At 45.7% G+C, this 22431-nt stretch overlaps 1 protein-coding gene across 2 annotated transcripts in view; it reads left to right on the forward strand.

Moving 5' to 3' along the window:
- The window catches only part of LOC135557906 (sodium/potassium/calcium exchanger 4-like), a 47173-nt gene extending 25919 nt beyond the window's left edge, over positions 1-21254 (forward strand). Inside the window, exons 7-17 of one of the 2 annotated variants that reach the window (XM_064991600.1) lie at positions 1707-1781; positions 1899-1924; positions 2070-2123; positions 6229-6386; positions 10008-10177; positions 10648-10792; positions 12483-12649; positions 12759-12873; positions 13062-13174; positions 14111-14176; positions 16674-21254. In XM_064991600.1, coding sequence (XP_064847672.1) covers positions 1707-1781; positions 1899-1924; positions 2070-2123; positions 6229-6386; positions 10008-10177; positions 10648-10792; positions 12483-12649; positions 12759-12873; positions 13062-13174; positions 14111-14176; positions 16674-16823 — 1239 coding nt within the window. In that variant the 3' untranslated portion in view covers positions 16824-21254. The remainder of the gene's footprint in view (positions 1-1706; positions 1782-1898; positions 1925-2069; positions 2124-6228; positions 6387-10007; positions 10178-10647; positions 10793-12482; positions 12650-12758; positions 12874-13061; positions 13175-14110; positions 14177-16673) is intronic. The other variant, XM_064991599.1, reaches the window with a different exon arrangement.
- The last annotated feature ends 1177 nt before the right edge of the window (positions 21255-22431 follow it).

A 22431-nucleotide genomic window follows, 5' to 3' on the forward strand; every position in this document is an offset into this window, starting at 1 on the left:
GCCTTGAAATACATCCACAGGTACACCTCCAATTGACTCAACTGATGTCAATTAGCCTGTCAGAAGATTCTAAAGCCATTACGTAATTTTCTGGAATTTTCCAAGCTGTTTAAAGGCACAGTCAACTTTAACTTCTGACCCACTGGAATTGTGATACAGTGAAATAATCTGTCTGTAAACAATTGTTGGAAAGATTACATGTCATGCACAAAGTAGATGTCCTTGCCAAAACTATAGTTTGTTAACAAGTAATTTGTGGAGTGGTTGAAAAACGAGCTTTAAAGACTCCAATCTAAGTGTATGTAAACTTCCAGCTTCAACTGTACGTATTCAGACCCTTTGCTTTGAGACTCTAAATTGAGCTCCGGTCCTGTTTCCTTTGATCATCCTTTATGTTTCTACAAGTTATTTGGAGTCCACCTGTGGTAAATTCAGGTGATTTGGAAAAGCTCACACCTGTCTATATAAGGCCCCACAGTTGACAGTGCATGTCAGAGCAAAAACAAAGCCATGAGGTGGAAGGAATTGTCCGTATAGTTCCGAGACAGGATTGTTTCGAGGCACAGATCTGGGGAAGGAACCAAAACATTTTTGCAGCAATGAAGGTCCCCAAGAACACAGTGGCCTCCATCATTCTAAATGGAAGTTTAGATTCACCGAGACTTCCTAGAGCCGGCCACCCGGCCATACAGAGCAAACCGGGGAGAAGGGCCTTGGTCAGGGAGGTGACCGAGAACACGTTGGTCACTCTGACAGTGCTTCAGAGTTCCTCTGTGGAAATGGGAGATCCTTCCAGAAGGACAACCATCTCTGCAGCACTCCACAAATCTAGCCTTTATGGTAGAGTGGCCAGACGGAAGCAGCTCGTCAGTAAAAGGCACATGACAGCTCGCTTGGAGTTTGCCAAAAGCCCCCTAATGGACTCTCAGACCATGAGAAACAAGATATTCTGGCCTGAATGCCAAGCATCACATCTGGAGAAAACATGGCAGCATCGTGCTGGGAAGCGTAGGTAGTGGCAGCATCGTGCTGGGAAGCGTAGGTAGTGGCAGCATCGTGCTGGGAAGCGTAGGTAGCGGCAGCATCGTGCTGGGAAGCGTAGGTAGCGGCAGCATCGTGCTGGGAAGCGTAGGTAGCGGCAGCATCGTGCTGGGAAGCGTAGGTAGCGGCAGCATCGTGCTGGGAAGCGTAGGTAGCGGCAGCATCGTGCTGGGAAGCGTAGGTAGCGGCAGCATCGTGCTGGGAAGCGTAGGTAGCGGCAGCATCGTGCTGGGAAGCGTAGGTAGCGGCAGCATCGTGCTGGGAAGCGTAGGTAGCGGCAGCATCGTGCTGGGAAGCGTAGGTAGCGGCAGCATCGTGCTGGGAAGCGTAGGTAGCGGCAGCAGTTTACCTTCCAACAGGACAACAACCCTAAGCACACAGCCAAGATGACAGAAGTGGCTTCGGGACAAGTCTCTGAACATCCTTGAGTGTCCCAGAGCCTGGACTTGAACCTGATTTGAACAAGGGGTATTGTGTGTAAAAACTATTGAATCAATATTATAATCGTGCTTTAACCTAACATGTGAAAAAAGTCAGGGTTTCTGAATACGTTCCGAATGGGCTATACGTAGAGAAGGGGATCCTAGATCAGAACGTCTAGTCTGAGACACTTTAGTTACTGAATACAAGAACGGGATCTCTTTCCTGACTCTTTCTCTTTCTAGGTCGTAATGTTGGGTTGGTGGTCTGTTTTCCGAGATTCATTCTACTACATCTTGTCTATCCTAGCTCTTATTGCAGTAAGTCTGACATTAAATTGATCTCAACATGTACTGTATTCCACCATAAACAATATATTTATTGAATACTTCCTAACTGGCATTGTTTTGGTTTCTGCCCGTGTTCTTTTCCCCCAGTTCATTTACGATGAGAAGGTGGTGTGGTAAGTGATCTGCCCCCTTTTAAAATATGACCTTTGATATTTCATTGGTTATGTACCTGAACTCTGCTCCTTATTGGGCGATATGTGATTTTATCAGGTTACTGTGATGTGATTTCATTGGTCTGTGCTCCTCTGTCCGTCTCAGGTGGGAGAGCCTGGTGTTGGTGCTCATGTACTGTGGATACATCCTCATCATGAAGTAAGTGCTGCACTACTAAGTCTGACATCACGCAACTCAGGGCGGCCAATGAAACTGAGGGCGGATATCTTGAAGAGATTTTCCTGTACTTTTTAGCCAGTAGTTCTAAAAGTAGAGCTAGCGAGCCAAAAGTGGTCCCCGGAAAAAAGAGAAAGGTGTACGACTTCATATACAGTACCACGCCTACTCATTCAAGGGTATTTCTTTATTTTGTCTGTTTTCTACATTGTAGAATGCCAATAGTGTGCAAAACTGTCATCAAGGGTGGCTACTTTTAAGAATCTCAAATATAAAATATATTATAACGCTTATAATATAACACTTTGTTTGGTTACTACATAATTCATAGTTTGTCTTCACTATTATTCTACAATGTAGAAAATAGGAAAAATAAAGAAACCCTGAAATGAGTAGGTGTGTCAACTTTTTTGACTGGTACTGTATATGCAGACATGTGAAAAGTATGTGGACACCTGCTTGTTTTTATTTATTTTACAATTATTTAACCAGGCAAGTCAGTTAAGAACAAACTCTTATTTTCAATGACGGCCGAGGAACAGTGGGTTAACTCCCTGTTCAGGGACAGAATGACAGATTTGTACCTTGTCAGCTCGGGGATTTGAACTTGCAACCTTCCAGTTACTAGTCCAACGCTCTAACCACTAGGCTACCCTGCTGCCCCATTGAACATCTCATTCCAAAATCATTGGCATTAATATGGAGTTGGTCGCCCCTTTGCTGCTATAACAGCCTCCACTCTTCTGGGAAGGCTTTCCACTAGATGTTGGAACATTGCTGCGGGGACTTGTTCCATTCAGCCAGAAGAACATTAGTGAGGTCGGTCACTGATGTTGGGTGATTAGGCCTGGCTCGCAGTCGGCGTTCCAATTCATCCCAAAGGTGTTCGATAGGGTTGAGATCAGGGCTCTGTGCAGGCCAGTCAAGTTCTTCCACACCGATCTCGAAAGAAACATTTCTGTATGGACCTCGCTGTGTGCATAGGTGCATTGTCATGCTGAAACTGGAAAGGGCCTTCCCCAAACTGTTGCCACAAAGTTGGAAGCACAGACTCGTCTAGAATGTTATTGTATGCTGTATCGTTTAGAATTTCCCTTCACTTGAACTAAGGGTGCTAGCCCAAACAATCTAATCACATTTTATTTGTCACATACACATAGTTGGCATATGTTAATGTGAGTGTTGTGAAATGCTTGTGCTTCTAGTTCTGACAGTGCAGTAATATCTAATAATTCCCTAACAACCACCTAATACATACAAATCTAAAGGGGTGAATGAGAATATGTACATATAAGTATATGGCCGAGCGGCATAGGCAAGGTGCAATAGATGGTATAAAATGCAGTATAGACATGTAAACCATTATTTAGAGTGGCATTGTATAAAGTGACTAGTGATCCATTTATTAACGTGGCCAGTGATTGGGTCTCAATGTAGGCAGCAGCCTCTGAGTTAGTGATGGCTGCTTAACAGTCTGATGGCCTTGAGATAGAAGCTGTTTTTCAGTCTCTCAGTCCGAGCTTTGGTGCCCCTGTACTGACCTCAAATTCTGGATGGTAGCGGGGTGAACAGGCAGTTACTCGGGTGGTTGAGGTCCTTGATGATCTTGTTGGCCTTCCTGTGACATCGGGTGTCATGGAGGGCAGGTAGTTGGCCCCCGGTGATGCGTTGTGCAGACCGCACCACCCTCTGGAGAGCCTTGTGGTTGTGGGCGGAGCAGTTGCCGTACCAGGCGGTGATACAGCCCGACAGAATGCTCTCGATTGTGCAGCTGTGAAAAGTTGAGCGTTTTGGGTGACAAGATAAGTTTCCTCAGCCTCCTGAGGTTGAAGAGGCGCTGTTGTGTCTTCTTCACCACACTGTTTGTGGGACCATTTCAGTTTGTCAGTGACGTCTACGCCGAGGAACTTAGAGCATTATTCCTCCTCCACCTACTTTACAGTCGGCACTATGCATTCTGGTAGGTAGCGTTCTCCTGGCATCCGCCAAACCCTGATTCGCCCATCGAACTGCTAGATGGTGACGTGTGATTCATCACTCCAGAGAAAGTGTTTCCACTGCTCCAGAGTCCAATGGCGACGAGCTTTACACCACTACAGTCGACCCGTGGCGTTGCGCATGCTGATCTTAAACTTGTGTGCGGCTGCTCTGACATGGGAACCCATTTCATTAATCTCCTGACGAACAGGTCTGGTGCTGCCGTTGCTCCCAGAGGTTCGTTTGGAACTCTGTAGTGAGTTGCAACCGAGGACCGAGGCTTTTTACATGCTATGCGCTTCAGCACTCGGTGGTCCTGTTCTGTGAGCTTGGGTGACCTACCACTTCGTGGCTGAGCCGTTGTTTCTCTTAGACGTTTCCACTTCACAACAGCACTTACAGATAACTGGGGCAGCTCTAGCAGGGCAAGCATTTTGACTTGTTGGAAAGATGGCATCCTATAATGGTGCCACGTTAAGTCACTGAGCTCTTCAGTATGGGCCATTCTACTGCCAATGTTTGTCTATGGAGATTGCATGGCTTTGTGCTGATTTTATACACCTGTCAGCAACAGGTGGGGCTGAAACAGCTGAATCCACTCCTTTTGAAGGGATGTCCACATACTTTGGGCCTTTTATTATATGTGCACCGCGTCATCGCTCGCTCCTTCTCCTCGCTCCTTCTCCTCGCTCCTTCTCCTCGCTCCTTCTCCTCGCTCCTTCTCCTCGCTCCTTCTCTCGCTCCTTCTCTCGCTCCTTCGCGCTCTCTCTCTCTCCTTCGCGCTCTCTCTCTCTCCTTCGCGCTCTCTCTCTCTCCTTCGCGCTCTCTCTCTCTCCTTCGCGCTCTCTCTCTCTCCTTCGCGCTCTCTCTCTCTCCTTCGCGCTCTCTCTCTCTCCTTCGCGCTCTCTCTCTCTCCTTCGCGCTCTCTCTCTCTCGCGCTCTCTCTCTCCTTCGTCTCTCTGCCGTTTGTTCATCTTGCTAGCTGTCACTCAAAAGGCGAGGGTGTGAAGCTCACTGGCTAGAACTTGAATTGCTAGGGGGCTGGCCCACATGGGGGGGGGGGGGGGACATGTAGGGAAAATGGTGAAGCACAACTACCAGGAAATACCCTAGGGATTTGGTGGCTAATTGAGGTAAGACCGTAATTCTGGTGCACATTGGCACACACACTAACATACGCACTATACATACACATGGATTTAGTACTGTAGATATGTGGTGGAGAAGGGGCTTGAGGGCACACAGTGTGATGTGAAATCTCTGAATGTTTTTAAAATGGTATAAAATGCCTTAATTTTGCTGGACCCCAGGAAGAGTAGCTGCTGCTTTGGCAGGAACTAATGGGGATCCATAAGAAATACAAACTACACATTGACACATCCAGCCCAAAGCGAGAGGTTTACATTTTCTGTAACATCTCTTTTAAGATGTGTGTGTATATATTTCTAAAAAATGTACAAAGACTGAATGCAAAGATATTTTATTTTTTTGGGGGGGTGGGAGTTTTTTTTTTCTGTCTGTTTCTGCCTTGGTTCATCCAGGACACTTTCTGCTGCCAGTAATCTGTGTCTCAGCCCCAGCCTGCTCACTCCCAGTCCAGCCATAACACTTTAATCCTCCCTCTGCAGTGGCTAAAGAGCACCAGACTTGGCTCGTTTGGAGGAAAGGACTTCTGACTGCCCTTCTATGACCCATTATAAAAGCCACTCTGGGAAAATGGCCTACTCACCGACTATTTCAGACTTTTCCGTCCATAGGGGTTGCTGTATCATTAGAAGTGTGCATGCATAGGATGTCATAGATATAACATGGTTCACATTCCCCAGAAGTTGCAGAACTGAGTTTGCCACAGTTTTTGTAAATATGACCAGTTGTAACAATGTTGATGCAGTTTACTGTATACACAGGGCCAGTTTACAGGATCCAGATTAAACCTATTAATCCTCGTCCTAAAATGTCTGTTTTTTTCAATGGAGAATTAAGTCAATTTATTAATCTGTGTCCAGGAAACTGGTCCCTAGTGTTCACACAGCACTGCATACAATTGAGTTATTGGCTGTTGATGAACAAGGGAGCCATTGACCAGTGTCCCTCTCCCCTCTTCTCCCAGGTTTAACCAGAGCTTGCAGAAGTTGTTCACGGGGAAAGGGGGTAAAGACAAGAACCAGGCCAACGGTAACGCTGCGGCCAGCAGCGAGATGGAGGATGGTAATACAGCTTGTTATGGGGCTGATGACCCCTCATTACCTATACTCAGCACAGCAGCAGGTAAGGCTGACCAGACAGGCTGTAGTACACACCAAGGCTTCTCCAAGACATATTCTCAACTGGTCGTCTTTTGAAATTCCCAAAATTGACTAATGGCTGTTTTTTTGGGTGGAATGGCTGTTTTTTTGGGGGGGGGAATGGCTGTTTTTTTGGGGGGGGGGGGAATGGCTTTTTTTTTTTTGGGGGGGGGGGGGGAATGGCTTTTTGGGGGGGGGGGGGGGGAATGGCTGTTTTTTTGGGGGGGGGGAATGGCTGTTTTTTTGGGGGGGGAATGGCTGTTTTTTGGGGGGGGAATGGCTTTTTTGGGGGGGGAATGGCTGTTTTTTGGGGGGGGGGGGGGAATGGCTGTTTTTTTGGGGGGGAATGGCTGTTTTTTTGGGGGGGGGGAATGGCTGCTTTTTTTTTTGGGGGGGGGGGGGGAATGGCTGCTTTTTTTGGGGGGGGAATGGCTGCTTTTTTTGGGGGGGGAATGGCTGCTTTTTTGGGGGGGGAATGGCTGCTTTTTTGGGGGGGGAATGGCTGCTTTTTTGGGGGGGGAATGGCTGCTTTTTTTTTTGGGGGGGGGAATGGCTGTTTTTGGGGGGGGGGGGAATGGCGTTTTTTTGGGGGGGGGGAATGGCGTTTTTTGGGGGGGGAATGGCTGTGTTTTTTTTTTTTTTGGGGGGGAATGGCTGTGTTTTTTTGGGGGGGAATGGCTGTTTTTTTTGGGGGGGGAATGGCTGTTTTTTTTTTTTTTTTTGGGGGGGGAATGGCTGTTTTTTTGTGGGGGGGGGAATGGCTGTGTTTTTTGGGGGGGGAATGGCTGTGTTTTTTTGGGGGGGGAATGGCTGTGTTTTGGGGGGGAATGGCTGTGTTTTTTTTGGGGGGGAATGGCTGTGTTTTTTGGGGGGGGAATGGCTGTGTTTTGGGGGGGGAATGGCTGTGTTTTTTTTGGGGGGGGAATGGCTGTGTTTTTTGGGGGGGGGAATGGCTGTGTTTTTGGGGGGGGGGGGGGGGAATGGCTGTGTTTTTTGGGGGGGGAATGGCTGTGTTTTTTGGGGGGGGAATGGCTGTGTTTTTTGGGGGGGGGGGGAATGGCTGTGTTTTTTGGGGGGGGAATGGCTGTTTTTTTTGGGGGGGGTGAATGGCTGTGTTTTTTGGGGGGGTATGGCTGTGTTTTTTGGGGGGGAATGGCTGTGTTTTTTGGGGGGAACGGCGGCTGTTGTTTTGGGGGGAACGGCGGCTGTTTTTTTTGGGGGGGGAACGGCGGCTGTTTTTGGGGGGGGAACGGCGGCTGTTTTTGGGGGGAACGGCGGCTGTTTTTTGGGGGGGGAATGGCGGCGCTGTTTTTGGGGGGGGATGGCGGCGCTGTTTTTTGGGGGGGATGGCGGCGCTGTTTTTTGGGGGGGGAATGGCGGCGCTGTTTTTTTGGGGGGATGGCGGCGCTTTTTTTTTTTTGGGGGGGGGGAATGGCGGCTTTTTGGGGGGGGGGCGGAATGGCTTTTTTGGGGGGGGGATGGCTGTTTGGTTCAATTGCGTTTGTCTTGGTTGGGTTGTGGAAGGGAAGTTGGAATATGGACTTCTGGGATTTGGGTAGGACTTCCTCTGTCAGTGTGGTGAAGGTGTTGCAGCTCAACAGTCTCCATTCTACTACGCTGACTAACACTGGATAAGAGGTACCCTTCTGCTCAACCACAGTGCTCTCCTTCTCTCACTGCCTCTCAGCCTAGACACCTTATCTTTGGTATTAATGTCATAAGCGGCTTGTAACTTGTGTAGATGCGACCCAGATCTTCCTCTTTCTTTCCACTGTCAAAGCGCCTGTCTGTTTAGCCTTACTAAAACCTTCTGTTGCTGTGTGTGTCTAGTAACTGTTTCTGCATGCTATGCAGTGTTTCTCTGCAGCGTGTTTCTCTGCTTGTCTCCTGATGTTTCAGCCCACTGACTTATGGTACTAAATATCCAAATATAGGGACTGTTTGTCAGCTTTGTTTACTTAATGTGTGCATATCAATTTCTATATAATCAATATACTCCTGCTAATTGAATATAGAACACTTAAACCCTGCATCCAGGCATTATACTAGGAGTATGTTTAAAACACAAGTGAAAACGTAAAATAGTTGTCCAGTGTTTCCAGATTTCTATTAGATATGACCTCTATTTAGTTAGTGTGAGTGAAAAAAAGTTTTCTTTCCAAAACCACAAGTTAAAAAGCATGTTTTCTGTGTTGGTGTTTTCCATTAGCATCGCCGTCCACTAATCATTTTCACCCGGCTACTTTTTCCACTTCATATTATCTACACTATGTTTTTCATTTAAAAGTTTCAATTCGCTAGTCCATCAAGCCCCTCTGCCTCTAGAATGACTGACATGCATCTTCTAGCGATCTTTAGATGGACTCGGTGCATGTCAGTCACTAAGCAAGCGATGGCGGGGAAACGCAGTCTGCTCTGTCTCGACTCCCGGTCCAATGTGTGTGCACTGTGGTTGACTGCAGTCATTTCTTTACACAGAGCAGGGAGAGGGCATGATGCTCGTGAATTTCCGCGTCCTATGTAATGTAAGTGGTAACGATGAGTTAAGCAACTTAGGCTAATTGTTGTTTTAATGCACATTATTTTTTTCACAAAGCCACCACGCGGAGTCGTGGCTCATGGGCTATTTACTGTGCGTTGATTGACAACTGAATAGCAAGTGTTGACTGGTTTTATTTATAATACTTTTTAAAAATTATTGGCAAATAATTATCTGATACACAACCACAACAAATAGCCAATACATTCAACAAGTTTGTAGGATCAAAGGCTTGACGTAATCGTTGCATGCTATGAATATGGGACAAAATACTAAACTTTTGACTACATTTAATATACATGTGTGAATTTGTCCCAATACTTTTGCTGCAATTTCTGAACGGTGGACCCGGTTTATGGATTAAAACACCCTTAAAGCCGACAACCTGCTGCTGAACCTCTGTCACTGTCCCAATACTTTTGGAGCTCACTGTATATTGTATAGGGCCCCAACTAATGACCATTCACTTAGGCGATGTCAAATCTGACAGATATACTTCACTGATTCCTTTTTTTTTTTTTTCAAGATTTGGGCAATTTACTTAATTTTTCTGTTCTAATAAAATATGTAATTTGAAGAACAAACATTGTGGCAATACATATTTTGCAGTAAAACTGTAAAGACTTTAATCTCATGAAGACCAGTTAAATGTTCTAGAAAATAGTCCTGCTCATATTGGCCTACATTTAGATGACATTCAAACAACTAACACTGAATACATACATGTTCAAATGACTGAACATGTAAAGTCATGTCTTTTCTACAAGAGTCCACCAAAATAGAGATCCTTAGGCCAGAAATGACTAAGGGAAGTGACCTTATCCCCTGAGGAAATAGCAAACAACTGTCTGTTTGAGATACAAGTTTGAGGTAGTTATGAAGTGTTTTGTTCTCCACATACGAGTACAGGATGAGACAACTTGTGGGTATGAGTTTTTTTTTAAGTGAGATTTTCACTGGATAATTACTTCAGTGGGTTTTTTTTGTGTTTTTTTTGCTAGCATGTTTGTGTTAGCGTCTGTGTGCATGTCAGTGTGAAGGACTAATGTGTCTGTCCATCTCCAGTTAAGCCCAGTAAGGCTTACAGTCGTGGCTCTGTGGTCATGGTCGATGAGATTATGCACGCCAGCCCTCCCAAGTTACGCTTCCCAGAGGCCGGCCTCCGCGTCATGGTCACCAGCCATTTTGGACCAAAGACCCGGCTGCGCATGGCCAGTCGCCTCATCATCACTGAGGTATGGATAGATAGGGATGCAACTACAGGAACGAGATGAGGAGCAGGTTGTTTCCATGTTAAAATGCAATTGTCTCAGATATAGATTTTATAGTGTTCATTAGACACCAAACAGAAAGAATCTGACTGAAACAGCGGGGGTCTGCTTGGGGTGTGTTCACTAGTCGCAGACCGTAGCAAAACGTTTGGTCTGTTGCGAAACGTTTTGCTCTTTGCAACGCAAACTGTTAACTCCAAAAGGAATAAGTTTTGCAACAAAAAATTGAGGTTCTATTGGATTAATTCAGGTAGGTCCCTCCCTGTTTCGCTCTGTTTCCATTTTGCTAGAGTAAACGGTAAAGTGTTTCAGTTGAAAAACGTTTTGCAACAGGCCAAAAGTTTTTCTACGGTCTGCGAGTAATGAATTCACCCCTGGACGTTTTCGGATGTGTACCGTAATGAACAGCTCCCTGTTTTGCATCTTCCTCACAGCGTCAGAAGCTGGTCCAGGGTGCCAACGGGGTGGAGACACAGGTTCTGGAGGGGAAGGTGGACATTGAGAATGGCAACGTGCCCGAAGACAAACCAGCAGAGGAGGAGCAGGAGAATGAAACCATCTCCCCCTTTCATATCCCTGGTGTGTGTGTGTGTGTGTGTGTGTGTGTGTGTGTATTAGCGTGATGTTTATCCAGACAGAGTTTAACATGACTGTCGATAGGAAATGTTTTGTCGACAAGATTGGTGCCATTTGCTTCCACTTCAGTAGACGTGTTGCCATTTACCCAAATTATCCAGTGACTTTATCATATCATGACACACTCTAATGATCTCTGACAGACTGTTATGTACATGGCACACACTAATGATCTCTGACAGACTGTTATGTACATGGCACACTCTAATGATCTCTGACAGACTGTTATGTACATGACACACTCTAATGATCTCTGACAGACTGTTATGTACATGGCACACACTAATGATCTCTGACAGACTGTTATGTACATGGCACACACTAATGATCTCTGACAGACTATTATGTACATGGCACACTCTAATGATCTCTGACAGACTTATATACATGGCACACACTAATGATCTCTGACAGACTGTTATGTACATGGCACACTAATGATCTCTTACAGACTGTTATGTACATGGCACACACTAATGATCTCTGACAGACTGTTATGTACATGGCACACACTAATGATCTCTGACAGACTGTTATGTACATGGCACACACTAATGATCTCTGACAGACTGTTATGTACATGGCACACACTAATGATCTCTGACAGACTGTTATGTACATGGCACACACTAATGATCTCTGACAGACTGTTATGTACATGGCACACACTAATGATCTCTGACAGACTGTTATGTACATGGCACACACTAATGATCTCTGACAGACTGTTATGTACATGGCACACACTAATGATCTCTGACAGACTGTTATGTACATGGCACACACTAATGATCTCTGACAGACTGTTATGTACATGGCACACACTAATGATCTCTGACAGACTGTTATGTACATGGCACACACTAATGATCTCTGACAGACTGTTATGTACATGGCACACACTAATGATCTCTGACAGACTGTTATGTACATGGCACACTCTAATGATCTCTGACAGACTGTTATGTACATGGCACACACTAATGATCTCTGACAGACTGTTATGTACATGGCACACACTAATGATCTCTGACAGACTGCTATGTACATGGCACACACTAATGATCTCTGACAGACTATTATGTACATGGCACACTCTAATGATCTCTGACAGACTTATATACATGGCACACACTAATGATCTCTGACAGACTTATGTACATGGCACACTCTAATGATCTCTGACAGACTGTTATGTACATGGCACACACTAATGATCTCTGACAGACTTATGTACATGGCACACTCTAATGATCTCTGACAGACTGTTATGTACATGGCACACACTAATGATCTCTGACAGACTATTATGTAAATGGCACACTGCCAAGTGTGTGTATGAAATGGACTTGTTTCAGCTGTCAAGAGCTTAATGATTAAAGTAGCTGATGAGTTAAATTAGTTCTGTAAGTTGTGTGGGCTGGAACAAATACCTTCAGACCTCTGTGGATCTCCAGGACCAGAACGCTGTTGTAGAATGTTGTAGAGTAGTAGGTTCATCTAGGGAGTTTGTCACCACTGTGCTTCTGCATGCTTTTCCAGACTTGGTTCACTGTGAAGCACTTTGATTGCATACAAAAAGGGATTTATAAATGCATTTGATATATTTTCATCCTCCACTGCTGTTCTGCAGATGGCATCGGCAGCAAGTGCAAGTGGTTGATCTCGTGGCCCCTGCTGCTCCTCCTGTTCTTCACCATCCCCAACTGTGCCAAGCCTCGCTGGGAGAAGTTCTTCATGGTCTCCTTCTTCCTTTCTACCGTCTGGATCGCTGTCTTCTCCTACTTCATGGTCTGGATGGTGAGTCTCAGGGTAGAGGGTGTGTGTGTGTGGGAGGGGGGGGGGGGGCTAGGGTTGTCTGTCGTTCTGGTGAATCATCAGCCGTAACGTGTGTGGGGGTGGGTCACAGGTCACCATCATCGGCTACACCCTTGGCATCCCAGATGTCATTATGGGCATCACCTTCCTGGCAGCCGGTACCAGCGTTCCAGACTGCATCGCCAGTCTCATTGTTGCTCGGCAAGGTACAGCTCTAGTTTCTGTCCCTGAACTCTTTGATAGGACATCTAGTCATTGGCTTTTTTTCATTTGGGGGGGGGGGCTTCGGACTGTACCATCTTTAGCCATACTCTTTAAGGCTTTTCCAAGTGAATTCTGGAGTTTGTTTTTGATGTAAAATGCTTGTATTTGAACGACAGCCATTTGTGTGTAGGACTGGGTGACATGGCAGTGTCCAACACCATCGGCAGCAATGTGTTTGATATCCTGGTTGGGCTGGGCGTTCCCTGGGCACTACAGACCATGGCGGTCAGCTACGGCTCCGAGGTAAGAACCGCTATAGGGGACGGAGTAGGGTGAGGTTGACCCCGGACACTGATCTTGGATCAGTTTAGCTTTGAGGTTAGGATGGGGGGAGTGGACGCTGATGCCTTCACCCTGGAGCAGAGGGAACAGAGCCCACTGCTGAGAGATGTACAACTTCAGCTCAATATGCACTAAATATTGGTAGTATAGTAGTCATCTTTCTGGAAGTGAATACACTCAAATGAATTCAAGTGTTCATCACTGATGTTTTGAAGAGGGGAATAAAACCTTTTTAGGACTGTTTCAGTACTGAGTCCTTGACCTTATTGTTGCTCCAGCTCTCTCCCACCTGTCTCCTAGGAGTGCATCTCAATACTATAAGGTGTTCTCTGCTCATCATGGCTGGAGGAAGCCACTTAGACTGTAGAGATACGCCCCTTGAGTTAACCAATACTGTGTTTACGGGGGTTGACTGTGTGTTTACGGGGGTTGACTGTGTGTTTACGGGGGTTGACTGTGTGTTTACGGGGGTTGACTGTGTGTTTACGGGGGTTGACTGTGTGTTTACGGGGGTTGACTGTGTGTTTACGGGGGTTGACTGTGTGTTTACGGGGTTGACTGTGTGTTTACGGGGGTTGACTGTGTGTTTACGGGGGTTGACTGTGTGTTTACGGGGTTGACTGTGTGTTTACGGGGGTTGACTGTGTGTTTACGGGGGTTGACTGTGTGTTTACGGGGGTTGACTGTGTGTCTACGGGGGTTGACTGTGTGTCTACGGGGGTTGACTGTGTGTCTACGGGGGTTGACTGTGTGTTTACGGGGGTTGACTGTGTGTTTACGGGGGTTGGGAACAACTTTTAGAATGTTGAATATTGTTCTAATTCTAAACTTCCAGTTAGAAAACATGATTGAAATATTCCCCGTCTAACTAACGTGCACTATGCCTTCCCCCTCTAGGTCATGATCAACAGTCGAGGACTGGTCTACTCTGTGGTGTTGCTACTGGGATCTGTGGCTTTGACGGTGAGCAGATACCCTCTTTTGTAGAGCAGGATGCTTGTAATGCCATGGTAGCGGGTTCGATGGGACCACCCATACGGCCAACATGTATGCACGAATGACCAAGTCACTTGGATAAAAATGTCTGCTATATGTGTTGTAGTCTCTACACACAGTATGACTGGTCAGTAGTGTAATATCTATGACTGCCGCTGACCAGTCTACCTGTGTATTTATTAGGCTGTGCCAGAGATTGTGTGTGTTTGAAAAAAGTGCATTAAGCTGAATTGCGCTAATGGAAAGGGTCATTAGATGAATTTGCTGGTAAGGTACACAACGTGCATGCTGTTGCACTGTAGTAGTTGTTTTAAAGGGACCATGTGCAGTTAAAAACATAGGTACTGTATCTTAAATCACAGCTAATTGGAAAATGTAATTGCTTACACATGACATTTGGGGGTATCCTTTATAAATGTTAATATGCACAAATTTGATTTGACATTGTGCGTATGTCCATAATATTGTGATTTATCGATGTGAACGTGTGATTTGGATTGGATTTTTTATCAATAAATGAAACAAGCTTATTTTACTGAACCACCTTATTTTACCGAACTTTATTCATCTGGGTTATTATAAACTGCATTTCTGTAAAAATGTAAGTAGTTGTAAATGTGGTCGCAGTTGTACATGAGAACTTGTTCTCAACTTGCCTACCTGGTGAAATAAAGGTCAAATAAAAAGTATGGTATAAATTAAATGTGAACATACTGTACTGTGTTCCCCTCTGCAGAGGGACTATATATAGGATTTACTGTGTTCCCCTCTGCAGAGGGACTATATATATAGGATTTACTGTGTTCCGCTCTGCAGAGGGACTATATATATAGGATGTACTGTGTTCCGCTCTGCAGAGGGACTATATATATAGGATGTACTGTGTTCCGCTCTGCAGAGGGACTATATATATAGGATGTACTGTGTTCCGCTCTGCAGAGGGACTATATATATAGGATGTACTGTGTTCCGCTCTGCAGAGGGACTATATATATAGGATGTACTGTGTTCCCCTCTGCAGAGGGACTATATATATAGGATGTACTGTGTTCCGCTCTGCAGAGGGACTATATATATAGGATGTACTGTGTTCCGCTCTGCAGAGGGACTATATATATAGGATGTACTGTGTTCCCCTCTGCAGAGGGACTATATATAGGATGTACTGTGTTCCCCTCTGCAGAGGGACTATATATAGGATGTACTGTGTTCCCCTCTGCAGAGGGACTATATATAGGATGTACTGTGTTCCGCTCTGCAGAGGGACTATATATAGGATGTACTGTGTTCCGCTCTGCAGAGGGACTATATATATAGGATGTACTGTGTTCCCCTCTGCAGGGACTATATATATATATATATATGATGTACTGTGTTCCGCTCTGCAGAGGGACTATATATATAGGATGTACTGTGTTCCGCTCTGCAGAGGGACTATATATATATAGGATGTACTGTGTTCCGCTCTGCAGAGGGACTATATATATAGGATGTACTGTGTTCCCCTCTGCAGAGGGACTATATATATAGGATTTACTGTGTTCCCCTCTGCAGAGGGACTATATATAATGTGTGTGTGTGTGTTCCCCTCTGCAGAGGGACTATATATGATGTGTGTGTGTTCCCCTCTGCAGAGGGACTATATATGATGTGTGTGTGTGTTCCCCTCTGCAGAGGGACTATATATGATGTGTGTGTGTGTGTTCCCCTCTGCAGAGGGACTATATATGATGTGTGTGTGTGTTCCCCTCTGCAGAGGGACTATATATGATGTGTGTGTGTTCCCCTCTGCAGAGGGACTATATATGATGTGTGTGTGTTCCCCTCTGCAGAGGGACTATACATGATGTGTGTGTTCCCCTCTGCAGAGGGACTATACATGATGTGTGTGTTCCCCTCTGCAGAGGGACTATATATGATGTGTGTGTGTGTGTTCCCCTCTGCAGAGGGACTATATATGATGTGTGTGTGTGTTCCCCTCTGCAGAGGGACTATATATGATGTGTGTGTGTTCCCCTCTGCAGAGGGACTATATATGATGTGTGTGTGTTCCCCTCTGCAGAGGGACTATACATGATGTGTGTGTTCCCCTCTGCAGAGGGACTATACATGATGTGTGTGTTCCCCTCTGCAGAGGGACTATATATGATGTGTGTGTTCCCCTCTGCAGAGGGACTATATATGATGTGTGTGTTCCCCTCTGCAGAGGGACTATATATATATATGTGTGTGTGTTCCCCTCTGCAGAGGGACTATATGTGTGTGTTCCCCTCTGCAGAGGGACTATATATGATGTGTGTGTTCCCCTCTGCAGAGGGACTATACATGATGTGTGTGTTCCCCTCTGCAGAGGGACTATATATGTGTGTGTTCCCCTCTGCAGAGGGACTATATATGATGTGTGTGTTCCCCTCTGCAGAGGGACTATATATATATATATATGTGTGTGTGTTCCCCTCTGCAGGTGGGGGGGATCCACGTGAACCACTGGAAGCTGGATCTGAAGCTGGGTATCTACACGCTGGTCCTCTACGCCGTCTTCCTGTGTTTCTCCATCATGATCGAGTACAACGTGTTCACCTTCGTCAACCTGCCCATGTGCATGGAGGAGTAGCTGAACCATGCCCCCCTCAACAAGGAAGCTCCTCCCTCAACCCCTAACGGCAACCAATCACAATCGACTTTCCTCATCCTCCACCACGTTACTGAAGCTGTCCTGTCTGACAGGTCACCTGTCATTTTCATAACTGACTTGTTGACCTCTTGATCTGATCCTGGTCTTTAAATGTTTTCTTTCCCTGTGCTTGGACTCACTTTCCCATGAGGCTTTGTTCTGAGGAGTGGACAGACACATTAAACGAACTGGACCCATTTTCCATTCCCCCATCCACACGATCTGTAGTCTTACTGGCTTTCCTTAGCATTCCCCCACAGGCTCTAGAATCAACCCTACAGTAGTCTTCCTCTTACAAACAACCCAAACATACCTCTGTCCAAGTTAGGGTTAGTCCGAACCCTCAACATTGACCCTCACCCCTTCTCCTACTCTTCCCCCATCCAAACTTCTCCTCTTCTCATCCCCACCCCACCGATCCACCCAAAGACCCTACGGAGAATACACAACCTCTCCCCAAAACTCTACCTCTCCCCTGAATCCTGCTTGTACCCTCAACCTGTGGAGGGGGAACTCTCCTCCTCCTCTTTCAGACCTGGACCCCTCTGACATAGTCCGAACTTTGACTTTTCCCAGATTGCTTCGTCCCACCCCTCTGCAGCAGACACTCATTTTTCACTCCTATCTACTCTAACTTTTCTCTTCTCTCCATCAACTCTTAAAGACATTTTGTCAGGAAGCTTTGTGTCTCTGACAACCAGAAAAGTGTCATGTATATTTGCAGCACAATGGAAAACTTGTGAATATCTTTTTTCTTTTCTTGTTTTTGTATTGTATTTTTTTGTTTTATAGAGTTTAAAAATTACTACAAAATACTTTTGAGAGCTTGTTGCAATCACAAAGGACATTGCCTGTTTCACAGTAATGAATTAGCACACAGAGAAAATACTTCTCTTGTAAGGACATTTGGCTCCCCCTCGAAGGGAGGCGTCTGGCTCATGGTGGCAACTCCAAAATTCGTGGTGCTGAAATTTCAGCTCTTTTTTTTTTCTTCTTGTTCTGAGATATCACACACACACACACCCTCAGACTGCACAACACTGAAGAGAAAAAACACCTGCTCCAGAGTTGGGAGAAATCTTCTGGACGGTGTCCATATTCGGACGTCTTTGGACTGTAGCATGTATAGTGTTACAGATGGGATATTCAGTCTGTTCTTCTGTCTGCTCGACCCCTTTTGACCACCAGGGGGCAATGTCCCCTCACTCTGATCTATCTGCATGGCAGGTGGTCTCAAGCAACCACAGCCGTTTGGTTATCAGGGAATATCTGGAGCCTCCGCAGATCCAGTAGGGGGCGACATAGGTGTTCTCTCTCTGAATTACATGTAGATATTGCACTTTAAAACAAGCAAAGCTGTCCTCCTACTTTCTGAATCAAATAGTGCTTCCTGTGTGTGTGTGGGGGGGGGGGTTGTGTATGTACTGTACTGTGTGTTTGTGTGAGGGCATGACGAGGGTGCGTGCTGACTTGCAGGCTCGCGCCCAGCTTGGTCTCACCGCCTCCCCCTTCCCTAATCCCCTATAGACTTGAACCTCTAACATCGTGAGCACATACCCATTTCTGTCTGCAGTGCAATGCATGTTGGGACAATAAATGCAGGCTCCTCCATGGCACGACCCCCCCCGGCGACCACTTTCTAAATAAACGGCAGCTACATGCTACTGCAATCTAAGACATTTGACATCATGCAAAAACACCTGCAGGAACTTAGTCTACAATAAGCTGGAGAGACTTGCATTGATAGGGGAGTGTTAAAGATGAGGACTTCTCTTTCCCTTTGTGTTGGCAGCAGGTACTTGTATATGCAATCTCAACGTAATATGTGTTGGACTCTGGAGGAACTACATTGGTGTTGCCATAATGTTAGTGGTTAATATGAGCTCACTGACCCGCTAAAGGACCGAGCCAGAGGACATGGAGGAAAGGTTCTGGAACTGTAGATTCTGTGTGTGCGGGGGAGTCCGACCCTCTGGTACAAGGGCATTACTCAATCACCAACTCTACCTGAGGAGCGGAGGGGAAGGACTCCTGCTGGGAAACAACCCCCCAGGTTGGCTACAGATGGTTTAGTCCAGAATCCTCTGAACTTTCTGGAAGTTTTCCTTCTCCATGAATGAACTTTGTGAGATGAGATCTCCACTCTGTATGAAGGACCTGAGGAGCAGACATTTTAGTAGCAGGACCCCTAAACTGCACCCCTGGGGGGGTAGACTCGCTATGTTCAAGACTCTACTGCCCCCCGCTTCTTTATCCTCCCTTCTCCTCATCACACCCCGATGCTCTCTCTGACCCCCCCCCCCCCACCGTTCTCGACTATCAGTTTATAGCAGTTACCCCCACTGCTCTGTATATACCCCAGTGGGTCTTTTCCCCATAGAAGAAAGAGTTCTCTGCTAGTGCCATTCTCATTGTTGTCTTTGCAACGATCACTGCATTCTCAATCTTTTCACTGGTTCTTATTAACTGTACATACATAGATATTTTTTGAACGTATGATGCTCGCTTTTTGGGTCAAGAGTATACCTGATTTCCTTTGTACATTTCCCTTTGTTTGTCTTGGTTTTGAGCGGTGGGTTTGGGTCTGTGTACAACACCTGTGTGGTCATGTCCTTGGTCCAATCCCCAATGGACCCCTAGACCCTACGCCCTAGGTACTTGTGGCGAGTGTTTAACAGCTGTGTGGTCATGTCCTTGGTCCAATCCCCAATGGACCCCTAGACCCTACGCCCTAGGTACTTGTGGCGAGTGTTTAACAGCTGTGTGGTCATGTCCTTGGTCCAATCCCCAATGGACCCCTAGACCCTACGCCCTAGGTACTTGTGGAGAGTTTAACAGCTGTGTGGTCATGTCCTTGGTCCAATCCCCAATGGACCCCTAGACCCTACGCCCTAGGTACTTGTGGAGAGTTTAACACCTGTGTGGTCATGTCCTTGGTCCAATCCCCAATGGACCCCTAGACCCTACGCCCTAGGTACTTGTGGAGAGTTTAACACCTGTGTGGTCATGTCCTTGGTCCAATCCCCAATGGACCCCTAGACCCTACGCCCTAGGTACTTGTGGAGAGTTTAACACCTGTGTGGTCATGTCCTTGGTCCAATCCCCAATGGACCCCTAGACCCTACGCCCTAGGTACTTGTGGAGAGTTTAACACCTGTGTGGTCATGTCCTTGGTCCAATCCCCAATGGACCCCTAGACCCTACGCCCTAGGTACTTGTGGCGAGTGTTTAACAGCTGTCAGTAATTGCTCCACATTGCTCAGAAGTTTCACCATATTGCGCTAATACCAGTCAAATCCTCTCAGATCTCCACTAGTCTGTAGGGTCTAGGGGTTGCTTTAAATTGGGCCCTCGGTGCCAGGTTCTGAGAGGTGACAACGGGTGTATTCATTAGTTAGACTGCTGCAAAATGTTTTGAAACTGTTTACTTTAAACGGATAATGTTTTGCAACGAAAACAAGAGTTTCTATTGGACAAATTCAGGTAGGTCCCTCCCTGTTTGGTTCCTAGAGTAAACGGTTTCCGTTAAAGAAATGTTTTGCAACCGTCAAAACGATTTGTAACGGTCTGCAGCTAATGAATACACCTCACCACAGCAGGTCACACTGCTCTTACTGCTTGACTATCCTAACTCATCTAACACTCACACGCCACCGTGGAATAGTTCTCTGGGCGATCTGCCACAACTTTATCACTGTTTAAAAAGAAGTAGAATTCAGATGCCATAAATGTCATAGCTCTGCATCGAAAATACAGATTGTATGGAAACCATGTTGTACAAAATAAAAGTGCACAAATCTACACACACCCTCCCCCCTATGGCAAAAATGACCATGAACCTAATTTATAATCTAGTAGTGTGATTTTAATTTAACTTTTCCTCAGTGTGTGTTGACTGTATTGCTCTGTGTACTAAACTATAGTTAAATCATCTCTTTATAGCACACCTTGTTGAAGAAAAGTTAATTGTCAAACTAACAGATTATAGAGGGTTACTGAATTTATTTTGCACTCGGCAACAATTTGTTTGCACTATGAAAATGTTGCCCATACACACACACACACACGTTCAATAACTATGACTTCTCAACACCAGAGTGGAGCCGTATGTAATTCTATTGAATGAATGAAACGACCTGATGCACTGTGAGCTCAATGTGATGTGGGAGTCATTTGTCAACCAATAAAAATGAGACATAAAACATAGTGATAATATATTTAATGTAAAGTTAGTTCATATGAAACATTTATCCAAAACATCTGTATAACTTATATGAATGTATTGTCTCGCTATACTGGACATATCCAACCGATGCATTTTACTGTAAAGCAATAACGTGAAAAAATTAAATTGCAAAAAGAATTCCTGAACATTTGTCTCAGTCCTTGAATATCAGATTTTTAAAGTCACTTATGAAATGTAGCAATTTAGTATGGATTTTGATGACTGTGTTTTGACTTGAATTTCTCAGCTGTAGTGTGTGTCTACATACATGGGCATTAATATGGAGTTGCCCCCCCCCCCCCTTTCCTGCTATAACAGCCTCTACTCATTTCCACTAGATGTTGGAACATTGATGCAGGGACCTGCTTCCATTCAGCCACGAGCATTAGTGAGGTCGGGCACTGATGTTGGGTGATTAGGCCTGGCTCGCAGTCTGCGTTCCAAAGGTGTTTGATGGCGTTGAAGTCAGGGCTCTGTGCAGGCCAGTCAAGTTCTTCCACACAGATCTCGACAAACCATGTCTGTATGGACCTCACTTTGTGCACAGGGTTATTGTCATGCTGAAACGGGAAAGGGCCTTCCCCAAACTGTTGCCACAAAGTTTGAAGCACATAATCGTCTAGAATGTCATTGTATGCTGTAGCGTTAAGATTTCCCTTCACTGGAACTATGGGGGCTAGCTCGAACCATGAAAAACAGCTCCAGACCATTATTCTTCCTCCAAACTTGACAGTTGGCACTATGCATTTGGACAGGTAGCGTTCTCCTGGCATCCGCCAAACTCACATTTGTGATATAAAACTTGTGTACGGCTGCTCAGCCATTAAAAACCTATTTCCCAAAGCTGTTTGGAACTCTGTAGTGAGTGTTGCAACTGACAGGCGGTCCCGTTCTGTGAGCTTGTATGGCCTACCACTTCGTAGCTGAGCTGTTGTTGCTCCGAGGAGTTTCCACTTCACAATAACAGAAACTACAGTTGACCAGGGCAGCTCTAGCAGGGCAGACATTTTGTAGAAACGAGTATTTGATCGCAGCATACTTTTCACTGAATACATATCAGCAGTCAGAAACCATTTCAGAATTTTCATGTGAACTGCTACAGTACTTGGGTTCACCCAGCGAAGAGGTTTACAGTCCTGAAGGAAGCACTCGAGGCATAGTACTTTCAGACCTAGTGGTCTGCTGGTGTCTAACTGAAGACAGTCCTGCCCAGAAGGAAGCACTCGAGGCATAGTACTTTCAGACCTAGTGGTCTGCTGGTGTCTAACGGAAGACAGTCCTGCCCAGAAGGAAGCACTCGAGGCATAGTAATTTCAGACCTAG

Source organism: Oncorhynchus masou, chromosome 16 (genome assembly GCF_036934945.1).
Source record: "Oncorhynchus masou masou isolate Uvic2021 chromosome 16, UVic_Omas_1.1, whole genome shotgun sequence".
Classification (NCBI taxonomy): domain Eukaryota; kingdom Metazoa; phylum Chordata; class Actinopteri; order Salmoniformes; family Salmonidae; genus Oncorhynchus; species Oncorhynchus masou.